Source organism: Anticarsia gemmatalis, chromosome 21 (genome assembly GCF_050436995.1).
Source record: "Anticarsia gemmatalis isolate Benzon Research Colony breed Stoneville strain chromosome 21, ilAntGemm2 primary, whole genome shotgun sequence".
Lineage (NCBI taxonomy): Eukaryota > Metazoa > Arthropoda > Insecta > Lepidoptera > Erebidae > Anticarsia > Anticarsia gemmatalis.
The window spans coordinates 4,166,951-4,193,498 of record NC_134765.1 but is presented as its reverse complement, the minus strand read 5'-3'; the positions used below and the strand labels follow the sequence as shown (position 1 = coordinate 4,193,498).

Here is a 26,548-nt window from a genome sequence, read left to right as displayed (position 1 = left end):
TAAGAATATTGCATAACCAAACGCTACCTCAATTGGTACAAAGAAGCGCTTACATCTGTAGCGCGATTCTCTACAATTCGAACCATCGAGTGCATATCGATACTGTTACGAGTACATAACCATCTTGTTGAGTATCGAGAGTTTGACATTTAAGATGTACTGCCAAAATAGTTCCTACGACGCCGTTTAGAGGCGCTGATCTGATGTTCATATAAAATTTCTCTATAGTCAGCCGGTTGTCGGAAGTCGATAGTGGCGGAGGATCGAGCAACTGAACAGGCCTTTACTTTACTAGTTTCTGGTTTTTATTCCTATATCAAAAGTTCTGATAGTAAGCAACCTTACTCAGCAACCGTAAGTTCAATTTAACTTTGATTTGCGTTTAAAAACTCCTCTATATTTTCGCGATAAGACTTGCAAAGTTTCACGGATTTTATAGAACTGCGGCTACAATCTTAAGGAAAGGAGTTTAATAATGTTATTGTTTTGAATTGAGTAAGGAACATAAATAGGTTGAGTATGGTACAAATAATGAGTGGGATGAGATGTCATAGGATGTAAACGGAAAAATACTCTCACTTCTTATCGTATGGTTGGTCGTCAACCTAGTGTCAAAGTTGTTCAAGCCGCCCGAAGGCCTTTGATGTGGCTTAACGACTGTTATCTTATTGACAATCTAATGATCTAACCCGATGACCGCTCGACCAGTAGTCTTCTTCTTATCGTATGGTTAGTGGTCAACCTAGTGTCAAAGTTGTTCAAGCCGCCCGAAGGCCTTTTGACATGGCTTAACGACTGTTATCTTAGTAGACAACAACCGGGACCGACTTATTACGTGCCCTCCGCACGGAGACGCCCAGATCAAATACCACCATACGGTCACCCACCTATAGAATGACCGCGCCAACGGTTGCTTCACACACAGATCGTTGTCAGACCGGTGAGCGCAACTGGCTATGGGCGCCTCGACCAGTTAAGTAGTTAAACACAACATTCAGTATTAAACAACACGAAAATGATAAATACATATATACTTTATCTATATGTATGAATAAACCAAAACTTTTAAATCAAAGAAGTAATGTATGATACCATTTGTTTCTCGATGTATAACATAAATAGATTCTGTTTATATCATCAACTATAAAACTATGATTATTTCTGTAGCAAATTTCAATGTTCAGAATTTTATGATGGCGGGAACTTTGGTTAGACTTTTTTATTCATAACATCATGCCTGTTATTATACTAGGTGTAGGCAAAAGTGCATCGAATACATAAGCGTCGCTGTTTACTAATCGTTGCTCAGTCCCACGTAATAATTGCGAGCTCATTGTCATATTATCGTAAAACTCCGGGATACTTACTTGTAAGTCAGTGCAATATTTTTTTTTTTTTTTTTTAAAGACAACTCCCGCACTAAGAATTGCTCTTGTGTCGCGGGGACTTTTTACAAACATACAAACAACGGACACAAAGCACGACCAGACCCGAAGCAATTATTTGTGGATCGCACAAATAATTGCTCCGTGTGGGAATCGAACCCACGACCTCCCGTTGCAGTGGTATCGGCGTGGCGACCTAAACCACTGCGCCACGGAGGCAGTCAAAATGCAATAGGTAGAAAAGTACGCCATTTGCTATAATTACTCTTTTGTATCTTTACAAAAATAAAGTACATTATAAAGGTCGCTTCCCGCGTCTGTCCCTATGTCTGTATGCTTAGATCTTAAAAACTACGCAACGGATTTTGATGCGGTTTTTAATAATAGATAATAAAATGGTGATTCAAGAGGAAGGTTTAAGTGTAAAAGCTATGAAACTTTTTTTTGTAAATTAGCTGTTTAAACCGTGCGAAGCCGGGGCGGGCCGTTAGTAAATCAGTATTTAAGGCAAGAAAGGACTGTAGATTGAGTTAAAGTACTTGTTTACAAGGAAGGTATACATTAATTAAATAAACAAGTTATAATTTAATTACAAAATATAATGTTTTTATACAAATTGGTAATGATTGGGGTCTTTCTCGCAGAAGAAGTTTCGAGAATCATCGTCGCATTTGATGTCGTGCAATTTGCCAAGTTTGTTGATAACGCAGCATTGCCTTTGAGGGAAAATATGGCTAATTGCTTCACGTGCCGGTTGCCATACATTGTACACTTGCTCTAAATGATCCCCTGAAATAACGGAAACCTTTTATTGAAGTATAAAAACAACAATGAAACTCGGGAATTTTTAAAGCCGAATATTTGAAGTAACGTAGCCCACAGTTGGAAGTCCTCCCTTACTGTGGGAGTCAAGCAGGAGGACAGCATTGAGTTACATAATACATGTATTTATTATGTTATTTGTTTATTATGTTATTTGTTTATTATGTTATTTGTTTCGCTATGGCTAAAGTAGTTACCTCGTCTCCGAACAAATAGTTACTTTGGGTCCATTAACGTTTAATTTTCCCAACTAGTATCCTAAAACTGTTACTATTTTCACAGTTAAGTTAAGAGTTCAGTGCCTCGATTCTCTACTACTATCGACTACCGACAATCGAACTGTCGTCGAGAAATTTTGTATGAAAATCTGATCAGCGCCTCTGACGGGTGTCGTAGGAAACATTTTGGCAGTACATTCTAATTGTCAAATTTCGATAGCTAGCCGGTTGTCGGTAGTCGATAGTGGTAGAGAATCGAGGTACAGGAGTTGATATACGGGGTCTATTGCTACCAGTTAGACGTGAAAAGAAAAGATTCACCTTGAACACTCATCCAATCTCCAGTTCCTTTATATTGTCTTAAACCCACAGATACCCATTCTTGACTCCAAGTTATGAGTTTGTTGACTTCTTGTTGTTCAAGCTCATCGTTGATGACGACCAAGTGCCCTCCTTCAGCCCGACATATTTTAAAAGCATCGTTCCATGGTAGTAATACTGTGTGCATCTTGTAGCAACTACCAGTAGCTGCTATGAACTTGTATTCTGTAAAAAAATGTGTTTTGTATAAGTTTTATTCTAAGGTTTAACCACTGGGAGCCCCCAGAGCGTAAATAAACGTGAAGCGCTTAAACATCATTTTACAACACTGACAAGTCTAAACGCAATCTACGAAGAATTAGACCAAATCAATCTTATGTTACTTTAAATAAACATAAATACAAACCAACACATAGATTAAAAAAGCAGCACATGAAAATCTATCGGAGGATTGAAAAACATTGACTTACGTTTGTCAGAAGTGCCGCATTCTTTTGTAGTGTGGTCCCGTTTTCTATAACAAATGAAAGGACGTTTTGCCGAACAATTCACTTTCTTCAAATATGAACCAGCGACGTCATGCTCCATACTCAAACACTGTTCAAAACTACCCTCGCTATCATGTATTTTCATATGTATGTGGTGAATTGGAATACCTGCAAAAATTATAAAAATGTCAATAGTTAAAGAAACAGAAATTGATTACTTAACATGATTGTCCCTCTGCGTGGCAAGGGTTTGAAAAAACTTGACTTGTGTAACTAAAGAAGTCAAACTGAAAATTCGTTTTTTTTTTCTTCCTAAAAGACCGTATCAAGAGTGGGTTTACGTTGGTAGGGCAAGATGGGATATGAACCCTTGGTCTCAAACTTTCATCCTACGCTCGAACAACGCAGAAAGAAAGCTAAATAAACATAAGAACAAAGAATAAAAAAGCGAGGAACAATGATATACTTCGTCGAAGTTATACTGACCTTCCAAAGACGCAAACTGGCCTCCTGGATAGAACATCAACGTAATACCAGTGTGGTAAGACGTATTTTGGAGACTAACCGTTTCCATTTCATGTCTCATTTCTAGGTTTATAGGAGAAGCTAATAATGTACCTGTAAAAAATAAATTATCATTAGTCACCGAATTCTGCTCCAGCAAGAATATAGCTGTCCTAATAACAACGATCACTACGCAGATGTCGGCGAAATTTGTTCAGTCACTCTATTCTCTACAGTAGGGACTATAGAATAAAGAGAGTTTGACATTTAAAATGAACTGCAAAAATAGTTTTTACGGCCCCCGCTAAAGGCGCTGATCCGTTTTTCATAATTTTTTTTTTCGATAATTATACGGTAGGTACGGTATTTTGTAGCAAATGAATTGTGAATAAGAATTCATAAACACACTATAAAACTATTTTAGTTAAACAACTACTAAAATATGTTTTCTCTCTTTAATTTCGCTAAGGAGTGAAAGAAATAAAACACTTTATAAGCCTTTCATAACTTCATGTAATTTTATGAATAAGAGGGTAATTAATTTGTTAATCAATAATCAGTTTTTTTTAAGTTCTTCACTTTTAGTCTGACCATAAATCAACATACCTTCTCGCCAGCATGTCGCATAAGCATCTTCCCATGACGCTGGCTCATGTACCTTCATCCAGCCATCTATATTTGGATGATATACGTACCAAGCCTGTGCATCTGCCAATAAAATAGTATCATAATGACCAAGCATTTCAATTAAAACATTTTGTAGACAATACCTAGAGATCAGTATCTTGATTCTCTACCACTATCGACTACCGACAACCGGCTAGCTATCGAAATTTTGACATTTAGAATGTACTGCCAAAATGTTTCCTACGACATCCGTCTGAGGCGCTGACCAGATTTTCATACAAAATTTCTCGATGACAGGTCGGTTATCGGTAGTCGATAGTAGTAGAGAATCGAGATACAGGTAGTGCATGGGGAAAAAATAAGCAAGCAGTCTCTTTCTTATTGCATATGATTAACTAGGTTCTGTCTACGACTTTAGTCTAAATTAAATAAATAAATAATAGCATGACTAAATTTCCCAGAGTTAAAATATTATTATCCTGTATTGTAAGAATCGTGTTAAGTGGCGTTCTTTAATCTCTGCTTGCCTCTATGAGATAAAGGCGTGATTTTATATATGTATGTAAAAACTATATTATAAATTGACTGTTTACTAAATTTCATCTTTCAAAATCCTTTCAGCGGGTTTTGCGTGAAAAAATAACACTATTAATCTTCACAAAGAGAATTTGTAGTATTTGCAGGATATTAGTTTATTGAGCCTTTTATTCGCTTCCGTAAACCTTTTAGGAGGTGCACGTATCCTTAGTACACACAAAATATATTATTATCGAAGTACTTACCTAAAACTATCGATGAGAGTAGAGCACAGAACAATATTAATTTATTAGACATTTTGTACACAAGTATTTATTACGACTGCAGCTGAACGTGCGAACACAATATTTATAAGTGTTGATAAGAGGACCCCTGAACTTCGTTATCTGATAAAAATAAAGAAAAACGACTTTAGCTTGCTAAAATAAAGTTACTCGCAGAATTATATTAGCATGTTTTTGAAAAAAACAAATGTTTTGCATCAAAATAAACATCAAGCAGGTAGTCCGTCAGGTAAAAAAAAAACCAGACGAGTATATTTCGCTTCTTCAAATTAATAAAAGGATACTCAGGTCCAGTTTTACCACTTCGGTCTAAGTATAATCATTCATTTCATTTGCTGTCATTTTATGATGGATTGGTTACCTGAAATTTATTCATCAGCTGTGAAACTAGCCTTTTGTAAAGAGAGAGAGAGAGAAGGATTACAGTGGTGAAGACAAATTATCATAAGTTTTAAACTCTCGGAGACGGTCATCCTGCGACCACGGCGAGTGAAACCTAAAGGTAAAATGCGTATTCGCGTTAATTCCCGTATAATATACTAGCTTTTACCCGCGACATCGTCCGCCACCTAAATGTTCCCATGAGAATGCGACATTTTCCCGGGGTAAAAAGTAGCCTATGTCCTTTCTCGGGTATCAAAATATTACCATACCGAATTTCATGCAAATTGGTTCAGTAGTTTAGGCGTGATTGAGTAACAGACAGACAGAGTTACTTTCGCATTTATAATATTAGTATGGATTAGGGCAAATGACGTCATAAGTTTTTTGAGCATCTCAATGTGTATAGTGAAATGCAAAAATATGTATACACCGTCACCTTTTATACACTACTCTCATATGTAAGTATATGTTTAATAAACAATACATACGTATATGTTTATCGGTCAGATACATTGGCCTCTTGACATCTTATACGGGAGTGGGGAATACCCTTAAAACTGAGATTATAATTATATTGTTATTGTATGTGTCGGTTTAATAATAAAAGCGTGTTAAGGGGACCTAAGACTGCCATGTTTTTTTATGTACTTACATGACATTTTTTTTGTTTACATGAGGTAGGCAATTTTTATTTACTGTAGGAGTATGTAAATACAAAAAAACGCTATTTATTACGATACTTACAAAATGTTTGCTACATTCTCTCATAAAAAAAATGTGAAAGCCTCTATGGCGTAGTGGTGGAGGTCGCCACGCCATTACCGTAGCGTAGTAAGGTTGCAAGTTTGATTCTCACACGGAACAAATGCTTTTATGATCCACAAATAATTCCATCGGGCTTTCTTGTACTTTGTAACCTTTGTTGGTAAAGTCCCTATGACACAAGAGCATTGGGAGAGTTTGTTTTTTTTCATAGGGTTGTCTTTTAAATACACAAAATTTACCGCTACAATAATAATCTATACTAATCTATACTTCTATACTAATATTATAAAGCTGAAGAGTTTGTTTGTTTGTTTGTGTGTTTGAACGCGCTAATCTCAGGAACTACGTTTCCGATTTGGAAAATCTTTCAGTATTAGATAGCCCATTTATCGAGGAAGGTTATAGGCTATATATCATCACGCTAAGACGAATAGGAGCAGAGTACCAGTAAAAAAAGGTTACAAAAACGGGGAAAAATTTTACCCCTTCTCTCTTATGTGACGCAAGCGAAGTTGCGCGGATCAGCTAGTTCATTAAATATAAAACATTGATACTGGCGTGGCGTTAAATGTATTACAAAAATACAGCGACTAAAATAGTTACAATACTTATTATATCACTCGATAGAATAATTTCATTATCAAGGCCGCGCCGACTGAATCTATAACGAAAATATGAAAATATCTAGGATATGAGTAAGGCCGGCTAATTTTGGAATACTTACCTATCAAAACAGAGTAAACATGTACTCTTATTCTATAAAGTTATCAGTAAAATATAGTTTTCAGTAAAAAAACTATGAATTATTAGAAATAATACGAAAATAAACTTTTATACTATTGTAGACGTTAACTTGTTTACATAAGAGCCTATATTAGCCTAACATACGGTACATTGAAGTTAGCCGGCCGTAAATATATTATATTTTATTTATTTTAGGGCTTTTATTGATTTAAAAATAGGTATCAGTACAATCCATACTAATATTATAAATGCGAAAGTAACTCTGTCTGTCTGTCTGTCTGCTACTCAATCACGCCTTAACTACTGAACCAATTTGTATGAAATTTGGTATGGAGATATTTTGATACCTGAGAAAGGACATAGGCTACTTTTTACCCCGGAAAAATGACGCATTTCCCGGAAAAATTCAGGTGGCGAACGAAGTTGCGAATATTCAATATTTTAATGACATTGAATTAACCAAATACCGTTGTCATGGCAACTGTTTAAAGGCGGATATGTCTTAGCGCGGCTTCGTTATCCTTAAATGGTCGGGTAGATGGTACAGTTGCTGTCTGTTACTGACATAAATTGGTATTGATTTTATCGGAAATGTTTTTCAACAATAATAATCCATACTAATATTATAAATGCGAAAGTAACTCTGTCTGTCTGTCTGTCTGTCTGTCTGTCTGTCTGCTACTCAATCACGTCTAAACTACTGAACCAATTTGCATGAAATTTGGTATGGAGATATTTTGATACCCGAGAAAGGACATAGGCTACTTTTTACCCCGGGAAAATGACGCATTTCCCGGGAAAATTCAGAAAATTCAACGAAGTCGCGAAATATCAATATTATAATGACATTGAATTAACAAAATTCCGTTGCCATGGCAACTGTTTTAATGGCGGATATGCCTTAGCGGGACTTCGTTATACTAAGAGATATAAATAATTTTGAGAATATTTTTCGTGAAAAAAAGCATATTTAAATCATCACGCTACGACCAATAGGAGCAGAGTAGGTAACAGTAAAAAGTGTTACAAAAACATGGAAAATTCTGACCCATTCTCTCTTATATGACGCAAGCGAAGTTGCGCGGGTCAGCTAGTGTAAAAATAATTTTGAGAATATTTTTCGTGAAAAAAAAGCATATTTTATATCATCACGCTACGACCAATAGGAGTAGCAGTAAAAAGTGTTACAAAAACGTGGAAAATTCTGACCCATTCTCTCTTATGTGACGCAAGCGAAGTTGCGCGGGTCAGCTAGTGTTTAATACGATGATAAAATTTATTTTTCATTAATCAGTATCATTACATATTTTTGCGTTTTTCGTTTAGCTGTGGGCCAACTATTGTATTCCCACTGTTGGACACAGATCACCTGCAAGTATAAAAGAAAAGAATGTGCCTCCGAGTTCACGACGCTTCTCTCATTGGTTTTCAACTTAACAATAATAACGATGTATTATTATTATTCTCTCTTATCCTATGTTTAGTGGTCAACCTAGTGTCAAAGTTGTTTAAGCCACCCGAAGGCCTTTGACGTGGCTTAACGACTGTTATCTTAATTGAGAACAACCGGGGTCGACTTTTTACGTGCCCTCCGAAGCACGGAAGCGCCCAGTTCAAATACTACTATGCGGTCATCCATCTTTGGAGTGACCGCGCTAACGTTTGCTTAACCCACAGATCTTTTACCGAACGGTGAGCGCAACTGGCTATGGGCGCCTCAACATATGTAGTAAATAGCAGAAATTTCAGAAATTTTAATAAAATGCTAATATTAATGTAGACAAAAGTGACCGAACCCTGTCCTCTACGGGTTCATAAAGTACAGTTAGCATCAACTTTTGACTAACAGTTAATTGCACTCTACAAGCTTTGCGTGAATGTACTAAAGAGATTACACGAGTAATTTATATGGCTTGCGTTTGCAGATTCATCATTCTGACTGTACTAATTTAGTTAATTAATATTTTTGGTATTTATTTATTTAAAGGTATATCATATCTACCAACTGGGTGCCAGAGGATGGTCATCGCAGACGCGGGAGACCGAAAAGGAGATGGCGGGATGACCTGGACGCTTTTGAAAAGAACTTGTCGGTTCTTGCCGCTGATAGGGGTATTTGAAAGGGAAAAGGGGAGGCCTTTGCCCAGCAGTGGGACATTCATACAGGCTAATTAAAAAAAAATAGTTTTGGTTGCTTTTGGTATTTGAATACATTTAGTGTGTTTAGTGACGAAACACGGCACACAACAACAGTCAATAATAAAAAAATATATAAAATTAGACAGCGCCCCACGCTTATTATGAACGAACTAATAATTTTTGTCACCGTTAAAATAAGTGATTTTTTATGCATACAATTAAACAATTCTAGAAATCATTGGTATGTTGTTTTTATTATGCATCCTCAACCTCATATGATAGATCAGTAGCGATGATGTGGGATGTGAAAAACAGTGATACCACACTACAGTGATACCACACTACAGTGATACACTAGACACTACCCCTATCAGCTTACGCTATGTTACGCTTTGACTATTTAACTGATCAAATAGTTCCACAACTCTCTACAAAACTAAATGCTTTGATAAAATTTTGTGCGAAGAGTCAAGACAAATGCAATCCAGGGATCAAAAGACTTACTTTTTATTAAAACTGAACTTCCAAGTTACTGAAATAAGTGCATCTAAATGCATGTAGGTATTGCAAATTTTAAACGCGTACGGCGCCCCGCGTCAGCTAGTTATAGAGACAAATATTCGTCTATCACTACTTTCGTAAAAAGGAACAAAACGATCAAAAATCTAATTTCCTTCCAAAAATTTCGCAATGATAATGATATTGACGAAATTAGTTGTTTGGAGGAAAGAGGAAAATATAGATTACTCAATATCATATTGTCGAATGATTCAGGAAATTACCTTGTCTTCTTCCATTAATATTATCCTATATTTTTTACTTGCGACGTTCCAACGATTTTACGCTTAACGTAAGCGTAAAATCGTTGGAACGTCGCAAGTAATGATTTTTAGATGATTATGTTTTTAATACGTATGTACATTAACATAATCACGATGTCTCGGATTTGATTCCTGGGTCGCGCAAAGGGCTATTTGGTCTAACTTTAAGTACTAGAACATTATCATTAGTAGCCGAAAATTCTAAAACGTGCCTGGTTTATCGGCTTACTCCTAATACACAGACTAACATCACGAATGGCGAAACTCGGCTGTATTTCATACACCTCTATCTAAACCTCGGCGTAAAAGAGGCCCAATGCTATGAAAAAGAGAACTAAAAAGTATTATTTTAAGAGCACTGCTCTAATCGAATGATGGAAAGAAACTAGCCATCCAAAGAAAAGAGGTCCACATTTATATCATTGTTTAAACAATGTGAAGCGAACTGAGTAATGCGTACATGCAATCTTATTACAGTGAAACAAATAGGAATTCTTGTAAGGACAATGGGCTAAAAGTGTACACCGAATAATAGTTAACTTTAACAGTGTTTCTTGTTAAAGATTCTGTTCTTGTTCTCTGATCTCGGCCTTCTTCTATGGAGAGAAGACTTGATTTTATGTATAAATGTATGTTTTTTGTTGAAAATTAAAAAAAATAATCTGTTCAACTGTTTGCCAGTGTAAAATGAGTAAGGGATCTCATTATTTTATTGCTTAACCATTATGTGTGTCTTCTTTTACCGCGGGAAAAAAACACAAGTAATATTAGATTTTTTATACAAAATAACACAGTAGAAGACAAATTGTAATAAAAACTTTACTGTTGTTTACTGTGTCCATTTTGCCCTATTTCCCCGTCCAACTGTGCCCGTAGGTTGTAATCAAGACAGCAAAACAAACATATTGTGGCCACTAAGGACTCGACCCTTAAGAGGAAGACTTTTGCTGTAAATTCAATATTTTAAGAAAAATACAAGTATAACATAAAAAAACGTAAAAATGATTTAGTAACAAAGAAAGAATAATATGATTATTCTTTCTTTCTATTCCGTTTCTGAGTGAGTGATTCACTCACGGACAACCCACAGCCGAAACTACAGAGGATGAAAAGCAAGTAAAAAACAAAGGTATATTTTTGCGTCAGATTTGAACCCTCAGCCAGCTTGGGATATTTAGACCACTAGGATAACACTGTTTTTTGCTAGAAAGAATAAAATATACATGATTCATGAATATTGTAGATGAAGCAAGAGAAGAAAGTACTTTAGCTAAGTGTAAGGTATTAAATTATAGTAAAAGTAATAGTAAAAAATGATCAAGTCCTTCTTACACTCGCCTTCTTCTTGCTGAAAAACGAATAACCTCTAAACTTCCTTGCCTGATAATCGAATCTTATATCTATAGTTATCATTGAGGCGCCCATGGCCAGTTGCGCTCATCGGTCAGTATACGAACTGTGGGTAAAGCAAACCTTGGCGCAGTCATCCCATAGATGGGTGACCGCATAGTTGCATTTGAACTGGGCGTCTAAGTGCTTCGGAGGGCACGTAAAAAGTCGGTCACGGCTGTTGTCAATTAAGATAACAGTCGTTAAGCCGCGTCAAAGGCCTTGGGGCGTCTTGAACAACTTTGACACTAGGTTGACCGCTCACCGTGCGATAAGAAGAAGAATATTGCTAAAAAACCGATGCCTCTAAAGTGCCTTGCGATAATCGAACCTCATATATATAGTTATCTATCATCTACGGATGCAGGATTTGAATCAAATACATAATTCATCGTGACCTTGAGGGTCAAGTTCAAATATCCTAATAAAACAAGAAATAAACAAATAACATATTCATTGAATATTTCCTTCTGGACTTTATATTGAAATTATAAATAAGGGCTGACACTATTCGAAAACCATTTGGCACTTCCAAATATGACAAATAAAAAAAAATAGATCACTAGGTATATACGTTAATATGGCTCTATTGTGAAAAAGGTAGTGTATGTAACTGTAGTAGGTAAATTTTCAATAGTTAGGACACACAATCGACCTACTGTTCTTAAAAATACCCCCGTTTTTAGTCCATGATACGACGAGGAAAGCTTTCACTTGTTTTTTGCCCTGACCAAGACATTACATTTGTCAAGACCTTACATGTCACTCTTTAGAACACACAACCATCGCAGCTTCAGCTTAGGTTACCTTTTCTTCTGAGCATTCGACAGTATAAATATTTGACATTAATTTATTAGGCAAACTTAAATTGGAGTTCGCTTCACCAAAGCCGGAATCTAACATGACAATAATTAGTTCAGTAATTTTTAAAGTTTCTGAAAATTTTCGCCACTTTTGAAAAAAAAACTGTAAATTTCCGTAGAGGATTATATACATATATGCGACTATCCCAAGTGTCACGTGCGACGTAAATAGATAAATAATTCGTTTTTAATTTTAAATTGCCAGATTTCAATAAGAACATAAATACGAAACAGTTTTCAGTACTACTCTTTGCCTTAAGAGAAATCTAGAGCAATACGCAGCAAGCATTGTTTTAATTTAATAACCGTCACGTTGTCCCGCCAGGATTGGAAGGGACAAACAAAAAAATTGCTTGTGACACCCCTAGAGACCTCGCCTACACACATCCCCTTTATAAAAGCAGGGACCAGCGCATCCAGCCCTCAGAAACGAAGGAACTACCCTCAAGCTACCACTGGTCTTGGTTTCCAAGTTGAAACATGGTATTAGAATTCATTGAAGAATACATGTAAGTACTTTGTGTTACTATATTTTTATGTCTGAAATAGTTCTAAAAAAAATAATACAAATAAATCTTTTGTTTTTTGTGTATTGTCTAATATTATACAGAAATAACCGAGAATATGCAATTTTCCCGGCATTACTTGACGATTTAACGCAGAGTATACTGACCGTGATAGTTGTTGAAGATGACGTGATAGAATTAAGAATGAAGTTATATTAGATTATATGGCGCAAGATTAGGTTTTTCTTGCAGTTAGATAAACTTCTAAAAAATATTTAGTGAGATTATACATTATTCCCAAAGTTTTGTTTGAATTACGCAACATTGATATTGTAGTCATTTCTTTATAATTTTTGAATTCTATTAAGACGACAATAATGTTTAAATCATAATAACGTTTAATTGATTTAGAGCCTCTATAGTTGAACTGTTCGTTTACTTTTTTATTTATTTGATTCCAATATTGGTTTTTCTAATACCATCTCCCCAGTCTTGTAATTTGTGAATGTTATTATGTTATCACTTAATATTAAATTAGCTTAAAAAACCTGTCTCTAATATTTTTATTTCACTTCCAATAGTTGTTTGATTTATTTAAAATATATAAATCATTAATAAATTATTCTTCTCTTTCAGATTGTAACAAAATGCGTAATAAGATTCAAACCTTCCTCCTTTTCTTACTTATTATATCCACTGATGTCGTCATAGGCAAGTCCAATAAAACCAAATTAATTAAAGCTAGTCATAAAAAACATAATTCTTTGAAAGATAAACCTGAAAATGAACGCATGAAAAGATCACTGAACGATGATGACGATAGGCCATTTTGGCCAAACAGGGGCAAAAAACAAATAGACGATGTACCCGGTCACGGCTCTAAATATAATAATGATATGGAATACAATCAAAAAGTTCTAAAATCCAGCGATAAATTAGTCAAAGATCAACCATTTTGGGGAAACCGAGGCAGACGTGATGGACCCGACAACTTCTTTGAATACGAATATCCTGAGTACTTATTAAAACATTGCGAGCATTGCGTAGACTATTCGTCTAAATCTGATGATTTTAAGAGCATTAAAGATCGGAGGGAAGATTTTATATCTCCATTTTGGGGCAGCCGTGGCAGACGAAATTCTCTAGAAGCGGAGGATTCCTCTGACCCTTTTTGGGGTAATAGAGGACGAAGACAAGAAAAGGAACCTTTTTGGGGCAATCGCGGTCGCAGAACGGAAAATGAACCATTCTGGGGTAACAGGGGCAGAAGGGACGATGAACCGTTTTGGGGCAATCGTGGAAGGCGTGACAGCGTAGAACCTTTTTGGGGCAATCGAGGCAGAAGAGATGACTCAGAACCGTTTTGGGGCAACAGGGGTAGAAGGCAGGAAAATGAACCTTTTTGGGGTAATCGCGGTAGGCGCGACGAAGAACCCTTTTGGGGTAACCGAGGCAGAAGAAAAGATTCCGAACGCAACTGGGTCCGTAACAGAAAAGAAGATTTGAAAGACTCTATTTTGAGCGCTATCAATGATGTAGAAAACGACATAGAAAATCTTTCCAGGCTTAAGAAGAATGTTGATCAAAGTTCCTTTTGGGCTAATAGAGGTCGTGATAATAAACTAACTCTGTTATTTAACGGGCCATCTAGACCACGAGGCTTCCTTGTAAAACCAACGCGAGCTTTCCACGGTCAAGCACCGGAGCCAGGCACTGTGTTGGACAACAGAATGTACGTTGATGAACCAAATTATATTTTAGTTGAAAGATCCGGTCGATCTTCAGGTGAAGAAGACCCGTATTATATATCAAGAGGTAAAAAGTATTATTTAAATTACAGTTTGGAGCAAGCCGCTCGAGACAGGCGCGGAGCTATTGAAGAAATCGTGAAATCTGTACGAAACGATCCTTATTACATAGCTAGAGGCAAGAAAGACATAAGGACGGGTAATGCGACAGTGAAAGAAGAATATATTAAAGCAAAGGAGCTGATTTGTGCTGCGATAGACTTGATAATGATAAAGAATGATGTTGGAAAAGTTAAAAGAGAAATTCCTGATACTGAACGTGACAGGCGAACGATTTTAAAGAAGCTTGCTGCTCAGTTACAAATGGATCCGTATTTTGTAAGCAGGGGTAAGAAGAATGATGACACCGAAAAAGATTATCTCCAAGAGTTTATAAGTAATGTAGCTGAAAAATGTAACTAGATATAAGACTAGAGTTTCTCACTCAATGTTGTAAAAGATATATTTACGGAATTCGATGTTATGGTAATTGATAATAGTATAATAAATAGTGCAATTAAACGTTTGTTTGTGACCTGATTTAATAAAATATAGATTGTTTATCATGTCTTGATTCATTCTACAGTTTTATTACGAACTTCTAAAATAATTAAAGATAATACTAAAGATTTTATGCTACAATTAAACAGAAAATTCAAACAGTTTCATGAACGCATGAAAGGTTATAAAATCATTATTATTTATAACAGTTATTTTACTTTTGATCGTGTGTCTGTTTTTAATTACAAAACGTTATACAACATACTTAATAGTGTGTGAAATAAAACACAGTCATGTTAGTGCAATTTTTTTATTACTCTGCAATATTATAAATATAGGATACATCGTCCAAACATCCTATTTAAAAATTTGTTGCTCTCTTTTACTGTCAGGTAACATTTCAAAAAATTTTGAGCAATCACAAAAATATGAATATTTCTCCCAGATTTTTCGATGATGTGACAAGGTACATTCGGAATAACAGTTGTATATACCTACATCCTAAGCTAAATGAGAAAATATAGATTAAAAAATTGTTTTGGATCTCCAAAGGATGCTTTTCAAACCGTCCATGTTTACTCCCTCAACTTTTCTAAGAGTAATGAAAAGTGAAGAAGAGAGAAGGTAAAAGATAGTTCTAAGATTACATCTAAAACGACGAAGAGATCAGTCTAGATTTTCAATCAATTTAAGACATCAAAAATCTTTTTGCCGAGACAAGTAGAGCGTTGAAGCGGAATAAGCCAAGGAAGCTTATATAGAAGGAGATTTTAAAACGAAAATTGAGCCAGTAAGCATGAGACACAAATTATCGGAAAGCTTTAATCACGAAACTAATGAACAATTTCCAAGACCTAAAACCTTAGGTACATAAATATATCATTATTTCAATAGCCTACAACAGTTTCACTACTACTCAGACAACAATAATAAACGACTTTATGTCTTGATATGGGCTGGATACATGTAAACAGTTCTAAAAACACTCGATAGAAACGTCTATAAGGTACGCAACAGGCCATTATACAGATGGTCCAATTTATTTAATAATACTGCAAGTTTAAATTAATTTTGATACAATGGGGCAATCGATAAAATTTGACATTTCATGTCCTAACGTTAATAATCTCATAGCACGCTCACAAGCGTAAAACACAAAAAGATTTATTATATTTTTAACATACATCAACGTTTCGATATGAAAGCTGGAATAATACAAACATTCATTAACGAAAACATTAAAAAATAAAACCTTTAGGCTTCGACCGTCGTGCGGGACGTACGGAGTTTTGTAACTTTTATGTTGTAAGTCCTTGACGCGGCGCGCCACAATATTTAGAACCCTGTAGGCCGTGAAATTCGTTCAGACTCTCCAGAGTAGGAGGTGATTGGTCGAATCTTCTCTGCCTGCGTCTTCTGTCATGGTAGAACTCCTGAAGTCCTCGTAGCCGTCGCCTCCAGATATGATAAGGGTTTCCTTATTACTCTGGCTGGTTTCGGTTTGTTTCTGTAGTTTCTCTGCGTTGGTCGACCTGCGACTCAGCGCCTTCGTCTTCAGTGATGTCTGCGTTTGTTTAGCGGGCTGTTTCTGCGCCACCGGGTTCTCGACTATTGTCAAAAACCTCACGTGGCCCGTGTGCCCGTAAGTTATACCTGCGTAGAATAACAATTGATATCATATATTACGACAGATCTTATAAAAGAGGGTATACTATGGCAAGTTTTACCATGTCGGCTGAAGAACATACTATAAGTTTGTATTACTCATTCAACGCGTCAGTTTAACTAATGTTTTATGCAACATTTTGGAAGCTCGTGTAGGAATTCGGTAAATACAAACGTGCCGTAAAAATCCGTTCCTTCGGAACAGAAGAACGAGGGATCAGAAATGGGCCAGTAATGGTTTATTGTGTTTAATGTTATACTGACCGGTGAGGTGCGGCACGGTGAAGGCGCCGGTGCGCGCGTTGGGCGCGTTGTGCAGCGGCGCCGTGAGCAGCACGCCGGCGCTCGTGCCCACCCACAGCGTGTCGCGGTGCGCCAGCAGCGCCGTCACGCGCAGGCACGCCGCCTTGTGCTGACGGATTATGTCGTCGCAGCCTGCAACACAAAAAATAATCTTCTATATCCATAAAATTTTTAATGTCAGGTATTATAATATGGTAACCTTAAAATGTTCATCGCGTTGTGAATTATGTGAAAATCTAATTAATTGTGTGTGTTTGAAACACACACAATTAATTAGATTTTGCGGTTTTGTGCGGTTTAATCTTCAATAGACTGTTAAACAATTGTCAGCATGGAATTACAAGCAATTTAAACGTCGGGGTCTTACATGGACAAATTGGAAACTTAAAAAAAAGGCATAGCGAAGGCGGGTGTCTTTCAAGAATTTATGAAAATCTGTAAGTCCTTCAATGAACGTGTGAAGTGTGAACTCCAGGCTAAACCTTTCACTCGTTTTGGGAGACAACCAATAAATATAATACTTTTATAAAGATACGTACCGTGTAACATCTTAGTGACTTGCGGCGTGATATTGATCTCAGCTAGTTGTTCACGACTGCTGGAGTTGTAACAGCGAAGTTGTGCCGCGTTGTGTAGTGACAGCCATATCGTACCGCCGGCTACAGCCATGTGACTGATCGGCTTCGTTTCTGAACTTATTTGGAATGTTTCGTCCACCTGCAACAACATTTTATTACAATAGGTAGATATATCCCATTCAATAATTTTTTTAAAGACAACTCCCCACTGACACTTCTTTTTGTGATGCGGGGATTGTATTTAAAAAACGGTTGTTCCGTGTAAACCCAAGACCTCCCGACGCAATGGTAGCGGCATGACAACCTAAACCTCTACGCCACGGAGGCAAAATACGTGCATTAAAGTACAAATCGATACACGACTGACATTAGACTAACTTTATATTTGAGCACACTTAAATCCTTAACCGTCGAGTCTAAAAGAAATAGTTGACTTAGATTTGCGGTTCGTTGTGGCTTCATAGCTTAACTTTCTCTTTATATAATTATTTGCCCTAATACAGGCTGCGCCTAGTGGGATTGTCATAGTTATAAAAATAATTTTGTAATACTGGACTGGTAATAGATATTATTTTTCTTTTTTCATGGTAACTTGTTCCCGGCAGTGGGACTTAATGGAGATTTTACCTGCAATGTATGCGGGTTGATGATCTTGATGGAGGCATGCGTGGCGCACCAGAGTTTACCGCCGGACAATAGCATGCTGCCCACCGGACTACTGCCTGTACCGACGGGTATCGTCGACCGCTCTGTCCATGACCCATCTGCAATAAGAAAATACTTTATAGACATCACGCATATACAATTTTATTATGCATTTATTCTATAAAACGCATCACCCTGGCCATCTGTGTTCATTACTTAGATTTTGTGACCGCGTGGAGCCGCGATGTTACCGCTCTTGCAGTGAACACACAGTGCAGAGCTCGAAAATCTGAACACTAAACTGAGCCTTTGTCAATTAAACGTTTTAAAATCCATACTAATATTATAAATGCGAAAGTAACTCTGTCTGTCTGTCTGTCTGTCTGCTACTCAATCACGCCGAGAAAGGACATAGGCTACTTTTTACCCCGGGAAAATGACGCGTTTCCAGGGAAAATTCAGGTGGCGAACGAAGTCCCGAATAGTCAATATTTTAATGACATTGTAATTAACAAAATTCCGTCGTCATGGCAACTGTTTTAATGGCGAATATGCCTTAGTGCGACTTCGTTATACTATGAGATATAAATAATTTTGAGAATATTTTTCGTGAAAGAAAAGCGTATTTTATATCATCACGCTACGACCAATAGGAGCAGAGTAACAGTAAAGTGTTACAAAAACGTGGAAAATTCTGACCCATTCTCTCTCATGTGACGCAAGCGAAGTTGCGCGGGTCAGCTAGTATCACATAAAGTTGCTTACCTATATCCCGGCAGTAAACGACTAGATCACCATTTCCGAGCGCGACAAATACCTTCCCCTCCACATATCTGAAAAACGAAACGATCTAAGATTACAACGAGCAAACGATTTCATCAACACAGAAGAAATCTATACTGCAAGTAAGAAAGAAAAATCTTTCCTCTATTTTTATTTTATTTCATACCTGTATAATACCAAAGCTTATAGAAGCTACATATTTATGAGCTTTAGAAAACGGGCTATCACTAATTGCATGATATATTTTATAAATACTCACACAATGGAATGCACTCCAGAATTATGCTGTAGTTTTACTTTATTCTTCTTTATCCTAATGTTGTCCAAGCAGTTGTATACATGTATACACCCATCTTCAGTTCCTAGCCACATCGTTGGCTGGTTGGCTGTTGTTCCACTGTCTTCTGAGGATTGTCTGCTTGCTGGAGACGATAAGGTGCCTGGAAGATGAAAGTTAGGATTAGACTGTTGAGTGTTGGTCTACTAAAGCGGAGAGGAATGGAGCTGTGATGATATTGCCAACAAGAAGAATTACTCTAGATCTAAGTTCTTCTGCTTGGCAGTGCAATATAATGGATTATATGGCTGCTCCTCTGTGTTCCAACGGAAAGCTAGCCCTGGTGTTCTCCAGTAACGTGCTACATTTATTCTATTTATTTTTCAACCTAAGCAAGCACTATACTTTATGAGGCATATCCTGGTGTAACTGTCCTTTGCAAGCTTCTTTCATCACGTGACAACATTCTAAATAGTAATAGCAGTGATTTTTACAATTCCACCCTGTTTGAGGCTACGGAGCAAAAATATGTTCAAATAATTTAAATAATAGAAGCAGCATTGCCGTAAGCTAAAGTATGAGTATAATACGATTTGCTCATTAAATTAGCTTTTTAGCAAAGCTCGTGAAGAAATCTAAAAAAAGCGTTTATAAATTGAAAAGCGTAAAGATGAAGATTTTTTATATTACCCAACATCGCTCGTCCTGTTACTAAGTCGCGATGGAATAAGAAATTCAGAATTAAAAATAATTTATCAAAAATAATTAGATAATATTTTTAAGGATAATTTATTTAGTATAGTAGTCTTATCAACTGTTTATATTTCGTTAAGTTTTAGGCTTTGCATACTATACAACTATCTTTAAGATATAAGTTTTCCATCGTTATGTAATATCTCACCTTGCACATGACAAAAAAATTACAAAGATTATCAAAATTATATTCTGAATAGGTCTAAAGGAAGACACTCTAAAGAACTACCATCACATCCTAACATATAAAAATGTAGACTCACCAGAACTGATTCCCATAGCCTGCTTATCAACTGCTGGATTCGAACTGGACTTCATCACAGGATGTACCTGAATATTCTGTCCAGTATGAGGGGTGCTCAAAGACTTGCTATGATTTGGTGTGAGAGTCGAACGGTGGTTCCCTAAGCTAGCTGTCAGGCTTGAATGGAGACGCATGGATGCTGACTCCTGACTCCTTTCTGATTGAGCGTCTTGGTTCTCGCTGGTTGAGGAGCCGTCGTCTTCTTCGTCACTTGATGAAGAGCTGAAGACAGTAGAACAGAATAGTCAGTAGCGTAATAGAAACAGCTTATAACAATTAATATTGTGGTTATGTTTTAAAGTTTATATTTTCGGCAGTATGTACGACTCTTGATTACAAAGGTTTTGGATCCGATTCTTTTCCTTTTTTTTGCAAGAATATATCTCAATAAAAGCCTGTGCACGTGTCCGTCTATTACATTTCAAATTGGCAATGTGGACTCACTATACATCTTTGGATATCACAAGCATATTATAATGTCACGAAGTCACGACAATTGTATCAGGTATAGGATATTGTGTTAAATTGATATATTACTAGAAGTGTCTAAGTACCAACCTGTCTAATCGTATGTTCTTACAGCTGTCGTCTGGATCTGATATACTGATGCCTGGTTTCACTGAGCTTGTGCTGTTCAAGGAACTCGTACTCCTGGGATAAAAGGAAATAAGTTAGCAGTACATAAAGAGACGTCGTTCAAGGTCAATAGGTAATTGACCTCACTCAGTACTCAGTACAAGTCTCCTCGCAGTTTTAATAAAATTAAGTCACCTTACCATCCACCAACGTTTTCGACATAAGTGAACGTAGCAGGAAAGAAAGCCTTAAACCACTGTAATTAGTATCAGTTCGATTTTTTATATAGGTCAAGGTCATCCAATGTAAAATCATCCCAAATTTTGTTCAAAAAAGGTTATTTCATAACAGAAACCTTTACATTATTGTATTTTAATTAGTGAGTGTGTTCTTACGGTATATCCAAGGTTTGTTGCCTGGTTAGCGCAGGCGCAGGGGGCACGCAAGCTACGCATAGGATACGAGCGTTGCACACACCGTTGCATGACGTCACTTGAGGCTTGGGCGACAGCGTCAGCACACATACTTGACCCACGTATCCGTCGCTATTGCACACCTGAAATGTGATTGTTTTTCGTGAGAAGTTGCAAATGGATGTAGTCGGGAAACAGATGAAACGGGTAAATGAAATATGAGTGTTTTCGTGGTCCGGCTTCATTTTTAGTAAACTGCTATTTGACCTGCTGGCTGCAAGTCATGTAGCAATAAATTGATCTAGCTGAACTGATATTATTAACTGATATTCTGAGTAAATTTGTCAGTTAATTTATCCTCTCAACTTTGTCATATACACCGTATTTAAATGAAATTCGGCAGAGTGATAGTGTCCGAATAGCGGATGAAACATAGAACTCTGGCAGACTCGCTGTCATAGTAATTTGTATAAATGAGTAAAGATCTTACCCAAACATCAGGTGATTGTCCTTTTGGAGGTAAGGTGGGAGCGGCACAGGTGAACTGCAGACCAGCTCGGGTCTTGCGTATTGGGACCGGCGACAGAAACTCTGGTGCCGGCCGCTCTTGTCCGTATACACCTGAAATAATAACATTACAATGTGTCAAAAGATTTTTGGAGATACAAAATTGTATTTTGTGAGAGTTTAGAACTGTTATAAATATGTATTTCATCATTGCCGTTTCGAAGCTGGGCCGTAATTTTAAAGCTAGATGTAACTGTTTTTAAACTGTTTAACTTTTATGTTGCATGAATTATCATATGCATTAATAACGATAGTTACTTCGGTACATTATGTACATTCAGGTGACTAGGCTTAATGCAACTATTGTATGCCCAAAAAAGGCTGATTAAAGTGTATACCATTTATGTATTGTAACAACTTGTAAACCTAATCAAAGACAATAAAGATTAACTTTACTTTGCTTCGTAAAATAAGCGCGCATTTCTTTAACTGACTCACATTCCAACCAATCATAGCTATTATAAATGCAATATTAAGTTTTTACTTACATAATTTCTGTTTAGTATCATTTATTAACTCCTCCCAACTGCTTCTCTTTTCAGCTTTCGGGTAAATTATTGTTAAATTCTCTGGTCCGTTACTGAAAATATTTTTATCGAAACATGAACATAAAGTCATATATTTAACGGCCTATATTTTGATCTTATATTTGGTTAAGGGCCAATATAAAATGTAATAAAATTTAAAGGTCAGTTATGTAACTTCCATTGTCTGATTTTATGGTTCTAAAAGGATTGGTAAGACGTAAAAATACATCTTTAACTGCTTTTATGATCGTGTTAATAAAATCATCAAAATGTTGCGGGTCAAGAATTTGTTTAACATTACACAATTTTAAGAAAATGTTTTACCTACATTTGTTCAGAATAAGATGTTTTATCTTTTGCAAAATTATTAATAAAATTCATAAATGTAAATATGCCATTTTGTCTACAATTTACCCAATTTCAAAAAGGTTTCAGATGTAATTTTTTACTGTAATTTTTATCCTGAATAAGTTAAACCTGAATAATAAAAAGTTTAGCAGAAATAGGGAACGCTTCTGGAAAAGACATCTAAAAACGGTTTTTTTTCTGTCATAAAACACGATTTTTCTATACTTACGAAGTATTCAAACTAATCTCCATATAACACAGTTGGGTATCACTATTCTGTCTGTCCGAGAGTTGTCTGTTCAGTGAGTGGAGCATCTCTCGGACGATTTCCTCGAGTTGCGAGTGTTGTGTGTGCAACGCGGCCACGTTCTCCGAGATCTGCGTCAGTGTGTTCACGTCTTCAGTCAAAGTTTCCACTTCGTGCATTATCCGCCTCAAGTTTTCATCTTTAGCTGGAAATAAACAAGCTACGAGTTTATATTGATACGAACTAATGTCGGATTTGATGTTTTGCATAGATTTTATTTATTTAAGTATCCACAATATCGGTAAAATGTTAAGTTCTTAACATAAATAATGCATAATGTGGCCATTTATCAATAAAACTTTAATCCACAACGCCAATTGTGATAGTAATTAGGTTATGGGCGAAAGAAAACCAAAATACGTAGAATATCTTTGTTAGTTGACTATCTTTTGTTCAGACAAACTGTCTGTGATTGGTAATGTTCATTATACTTCAGTATAATCATAATATAATAATAATGTATTATCATATAAATAAATATTAGTAAAAACTAAAACAAAAATTGATTCTTCACGATCACTGAACAGAACATTTAGTTTTAATTTCGTAGTTCATAAATACGTTATCGACAAATTCAAACAGGATGTCCTGCTGTATGGTAACGATAAAATTTGGTTCAATCTCATGGCCACCATTTCATCTCCTACTAAAATTAAATTTATTGCTTTAAAAATCTTACAATAAAGAAAAAAACCAAGAACTGAAGATCATAATAAATGGTCCGTGAAAAGTTAAGCGCTCATTTCATTTAACAAAGAGCCTCGTTGGCCTTGGTTTCGATTCCTGAGTCGGGTAAAAATATAATTGCGGCTTTGACGAAAAATTACGATTATAACGCTAGCAAACGTTTGCTGAAAATATTTTCTTGTGTCATTAGAACAAAAGTTGTTTAGTAGGCTTTAGACAGCTGACTGAATAGTAGTATGTACATATGTATACTGTATGAAGGGTATGAACTGACGGATAATAATTACAATCGAGCTAAATATTTAATGTGACACATAAATAGAATCAGATATTATCAATTATAATGTGGTGTCGGACACTACAATGAAAAAGTCATATAACACACACACGCGTCAAATCTCGTCCTATTCTGAAATTATTATTACCAATACCTAACTCGCCTAAATTATATTATCCCTATCAATATCATTCCCAGTAAATAACTTCTTGAAGTACTCAAGTCTTCCATGATATATCGATTGGATATTTTCTCTATCGACCTAGTTTCTCACAAAACAATCAGTATAAAGCAAGACGTCCCACTTGTTTGTGTACCTTTTAAGTATAAGTGATTTTTTCATAAAGCATTTTCCGTCAAGTCCTTTGTGGTTTTTTGCCTTTTGCGTGACAAAGTTGGTGTTTGATGTTTGTTTTTCTTGCATGGTAGGGAAGTTTTTGATGTATGTACTAAAGTAAATAGGTCTTTGTGACATGTGTTTGTTTTACGGCTTTCCGCCGGTTTTCGTTGTTTTATTTGAGTCACCTTGGTTTTTTTGCGAGTATAATCACTAGTAAAATTGCTGGACTATGTGTAAGGGAAGTAACTTATATTGAACCAAATCTTTAATTATTAACTTACTGCTCAATTTTTCTATAAAATTAGGTTTTTACTAATAATGTTGTTTATTAAGTTAAGTGGTGCAATTAAAAAGTTAGTACCACATTAGTTACTTACTCTCCCCTATGTATTAACCAATTTTTTTTATAAATCTTCATCGTTTTAATAAATATAGTTACTTTTTTTTAGATACGATTCCTAACTATAATTTTTTGTGTCAGATTCCTATCCGGAAGAAGTAAATTCACCTCTTTTCGTAAATTTAACGATTTAAATCATTGTCAAAAATATGATAACGTTCAAACGATTAAATAAAACTTTCAACATTGGTACTTATTTCTGGAGTACTCATAAAGATCAGAAAACCCCCGAGTTTATAATTTAATGTCTTAATTCTGTTTATTTGGATAAAGAAAATAAATCGAAATAACGATTGTTGGCGGTACAATTAATCTTTCGTCACTTGAAGATTATGATAGCAGCCATAAAAATAAAAGGACGTTTCTATAGTTATGAATATTATGTGGCTAAAAAATTTGACATACTTATGGTTACTCTACCAGAATTTGTGACACAAACGGAACAATTATATTCTTGAATTCAATTTTTTTCGATCTTAAATGTTCGAGACTTGTACGCATAACATCATAATGCAACGGTTCTGGACCGCGATTGAAGATTAAAGGTTAGGATACTTTATTTGTTTTCCCGACGTTGATGCAATTATCGATCGACCTTATAAAATTGCGCTGCTATAATCTACGTCATCATTTGCTTGATATGTATATAGATGGCAGGTAGTATTCTTTCTTATTTTATTAGAAAACGTATTTGTATTAAACAAGGATTATTTAAGAAAGTTACCTTTAACAATTTCGAGATCGGCCAGCGATATCCTCATAAGAAGTTTGTACTTGTTCCCTTCCATCTGACTCGCTATGTTGCTTTGGTATGTTCTGAAATGCAAAGAGATAAATTACTGAAAAATTATTAAACTCACTAGAGTAAGCTTCACGGTTAGAAAATATGTATCGTAAATGGTAATCCATAGTAAAATTGTGAAATTTTGAAATGTTAAAATTCCATAGAAATGTCTCGTTATATCTCTTTCTCTGTCTTAAAAATCCAATTAAAATTTTCAGCACACTCCCAATTAAACGTCAAAGTCTAAGTTTTATTTTTGTTTGAAAGACATACATAGCTTAATCCTCAACGCAAACCTGATATTGTACTGGTTATATTTTAAGGAAACTACATGAAAATACTTACGGCGTAGGTTTCTTAATAGTTCCCGTCCTTCTCTTAACACTAGTTATCAACAAAGTATCGTTGAATAGGAACAAGGCTCTATCTTTAATGGTCCCCTGTGCCGACGGCATCGTGACCGTCTCATGTCTTAAGAACACTCGGTCTGCGGTGACCAGGTTAGATAGACCCTCGATCATTTGTTCCAATTCCCTCAATGTCTGCTGCTGTTGTTCAAGCTCTAGACTCTCCCTCTCTGTACAGTTGATCAGTTCTAGTAGTTCGTGTATCTCTTTTTGGGCTTCTAGAAGTAGTTTGTGGTCTGGGTGTGTTTGATCTGTAAAAAAAAATATTGATAAAATATGGATACAAATTTAAGGAAATTAAATTGGAGCAAATTGGAGAGCAAAATGTTGAATTTTATCATATTTGATTCCGATCTACTTGAGACAAATGTCTGTGTCTGGACCATATAATATATGATGTCATACTGACGAAGCGGCGTATAGTCCACATATAAGCAAAAATATAATTGTGAACTTAATAAAGTTTATTTAGCCTATATTAACTCTAAGGTTAGGTAAGTAGGTAGGTAAATAAAGCAAAAC

The 26,548-nt window shown here is 35.9% G+C and overlaps 3 protein-coding genes across 5 annotated transcripts in view; 1 reads left to right on the top strand and 2 right to left on the bottom strand.

The window, feature by feature from the left end:
* Positions 1-1,950: 1,950 nt before the first annotated feature.
* Positions 1,951-5,247, bottom strand: LOC142982103 (killer cell lectin-like receptor subfamily F member 1). Its single transcript, XM_076128441.1, has 6 exons — positions 5,148-5,247; positions 4,345-4,446; positions 3,721-3,852; positions 3,217-3,402; positions 2,747-2,971; positions 1,951-2,174 (listed from the first exon to the last, which is right to left on the bottom strand). Exons 1-6 carry the CDS (start codon positions 5,197-5,199, stop codon positions 1,993-1,995), a joined length of 879 nt encoding a protein of 292 aa, XP_075984556.1. The 5' UTR covers positions 5,200-5,247; the 3' UTR covers positions 1,951-1,992.
* A 7,474-nt stretch (positions 5,248-12,721) lies between these two features.
* natalisin lies at positions 12,722-15,243 on the top strand. 2 transcript variants are annotated; one of them, XM_076128455.1, is made up of 3 exons: positions 12,722-12,800; positions 13,434-14,529; positions 14,638-15,243. In XM_076128455.1, the coding sequence occupies exons 2-3, from the start codon at positions 13,445-13,447 to the stop codon at positions 15,005-15,007; spliced, it is 1,455 nt and encodes a 484-aa protein (XP_075984570.1). In that variant the 5' UTR covers positions 12,722-12,800; positions 13,434-13,444; the 3' UTR covers positions 15,008-15,243. The 2 variants fall into 2 exon arrangements, with proteins under 2 accessions (XP_075984570.1, XP_075984569.1); XM_076128454.1 differs by having other exon boundaries at positions 13,434-15,243.
* A 142-nt stretch (positions 15,244-15,385) lies between these two features.
* The window catches only part of LOC142981996 (rho guanine nucleotide exchange factor 17), a 132,278-nt gene continuing 121,115 nt past the window's right edge, over positions 15,386-26,548 (bottom strand). Inside the window, exons 7-20 of one of the 2 annotated variants that reach the window (XM_076128213.1) lie at positions 25,965-26,277; positions 25,560-25,651; positions 23,054-23,291; positions 22,438-22,529; positions 21,873-22,003; positions 21,365-21,525; positions 20,952-21,044; positions 20,353-20,615; positions 19,319-19,499; positions 19,042-19,109; positions 18,259-18,395; positions 17,593-17,770; positions 17,015-17,185; positions 15,386-16,738 (exon numbers count right to left, since the gene is read on the bottom strand). In XM_076128213.1, the coding sequence (XP_075984328.1) occupies positions 16,449-16,738; positions 17,015-17,185; positions 17,593-17,770; positions 18,259-18,395; positions 19,042-19,109; positions 19,319-19,499; positions 20,353-20,615; positions 20,952-21,044; positions 21,365-21,525; positions 21,873-22,003; positions 22,438-22,529; positions 23,054-23,291; positions 25,560-25,651; positions 25,965-26,277 (2,408 nt within the window). In that variant the 3' untranslated portion in view covers positions 15,386-16,448. The remainder of the gene's footprint in view (positions 16,739-17,014; positions 17,186-17,592; positions 17,771-18,258; positions 18,396-19,041; positions 19,110-19,318; positions 19,500-20,352; positions 20,616-20,951; positions 21,045-21,364; positions 21,526-21,872; positions 22,004-22,437; positions 22,530-23,053; positions 23,292-25,559; positions 25,652-25,964; positions 26,278-26,548) is intronic. The other variant, XM_076128214.1, reaches the window with a different exon arrangement.

Coding starts and splice junctions, on each gene's coding strand:
- LOC142982103 (XM_076128441.1), bottom strand. CDS start 5,199: ATGTCTAATAAATTAATATTGTTCTGTGCTCTACTCTCATCGATAGTT. Junction 3,403..3,720: donor CCAGTTTGCGTCTTTGGAAG/GTCAGTATAACT, acceptor TAATTTTTGCAG/GTATTCCAATTCACCACATA. Junction 2,972..3,216: donor ATGCGGCACTTCTGACAAAC/GTAAGTCAATGT, acceptor ATTTTTTTACAG/AATACAAGTTCATAGCAGCT.
- natalisin (XM_076128454.1), top strand. CDS start 13,445: ATGCGTAATAAGATTCAAACCTTCCTCCTTTTCTTACTTATTATATCC.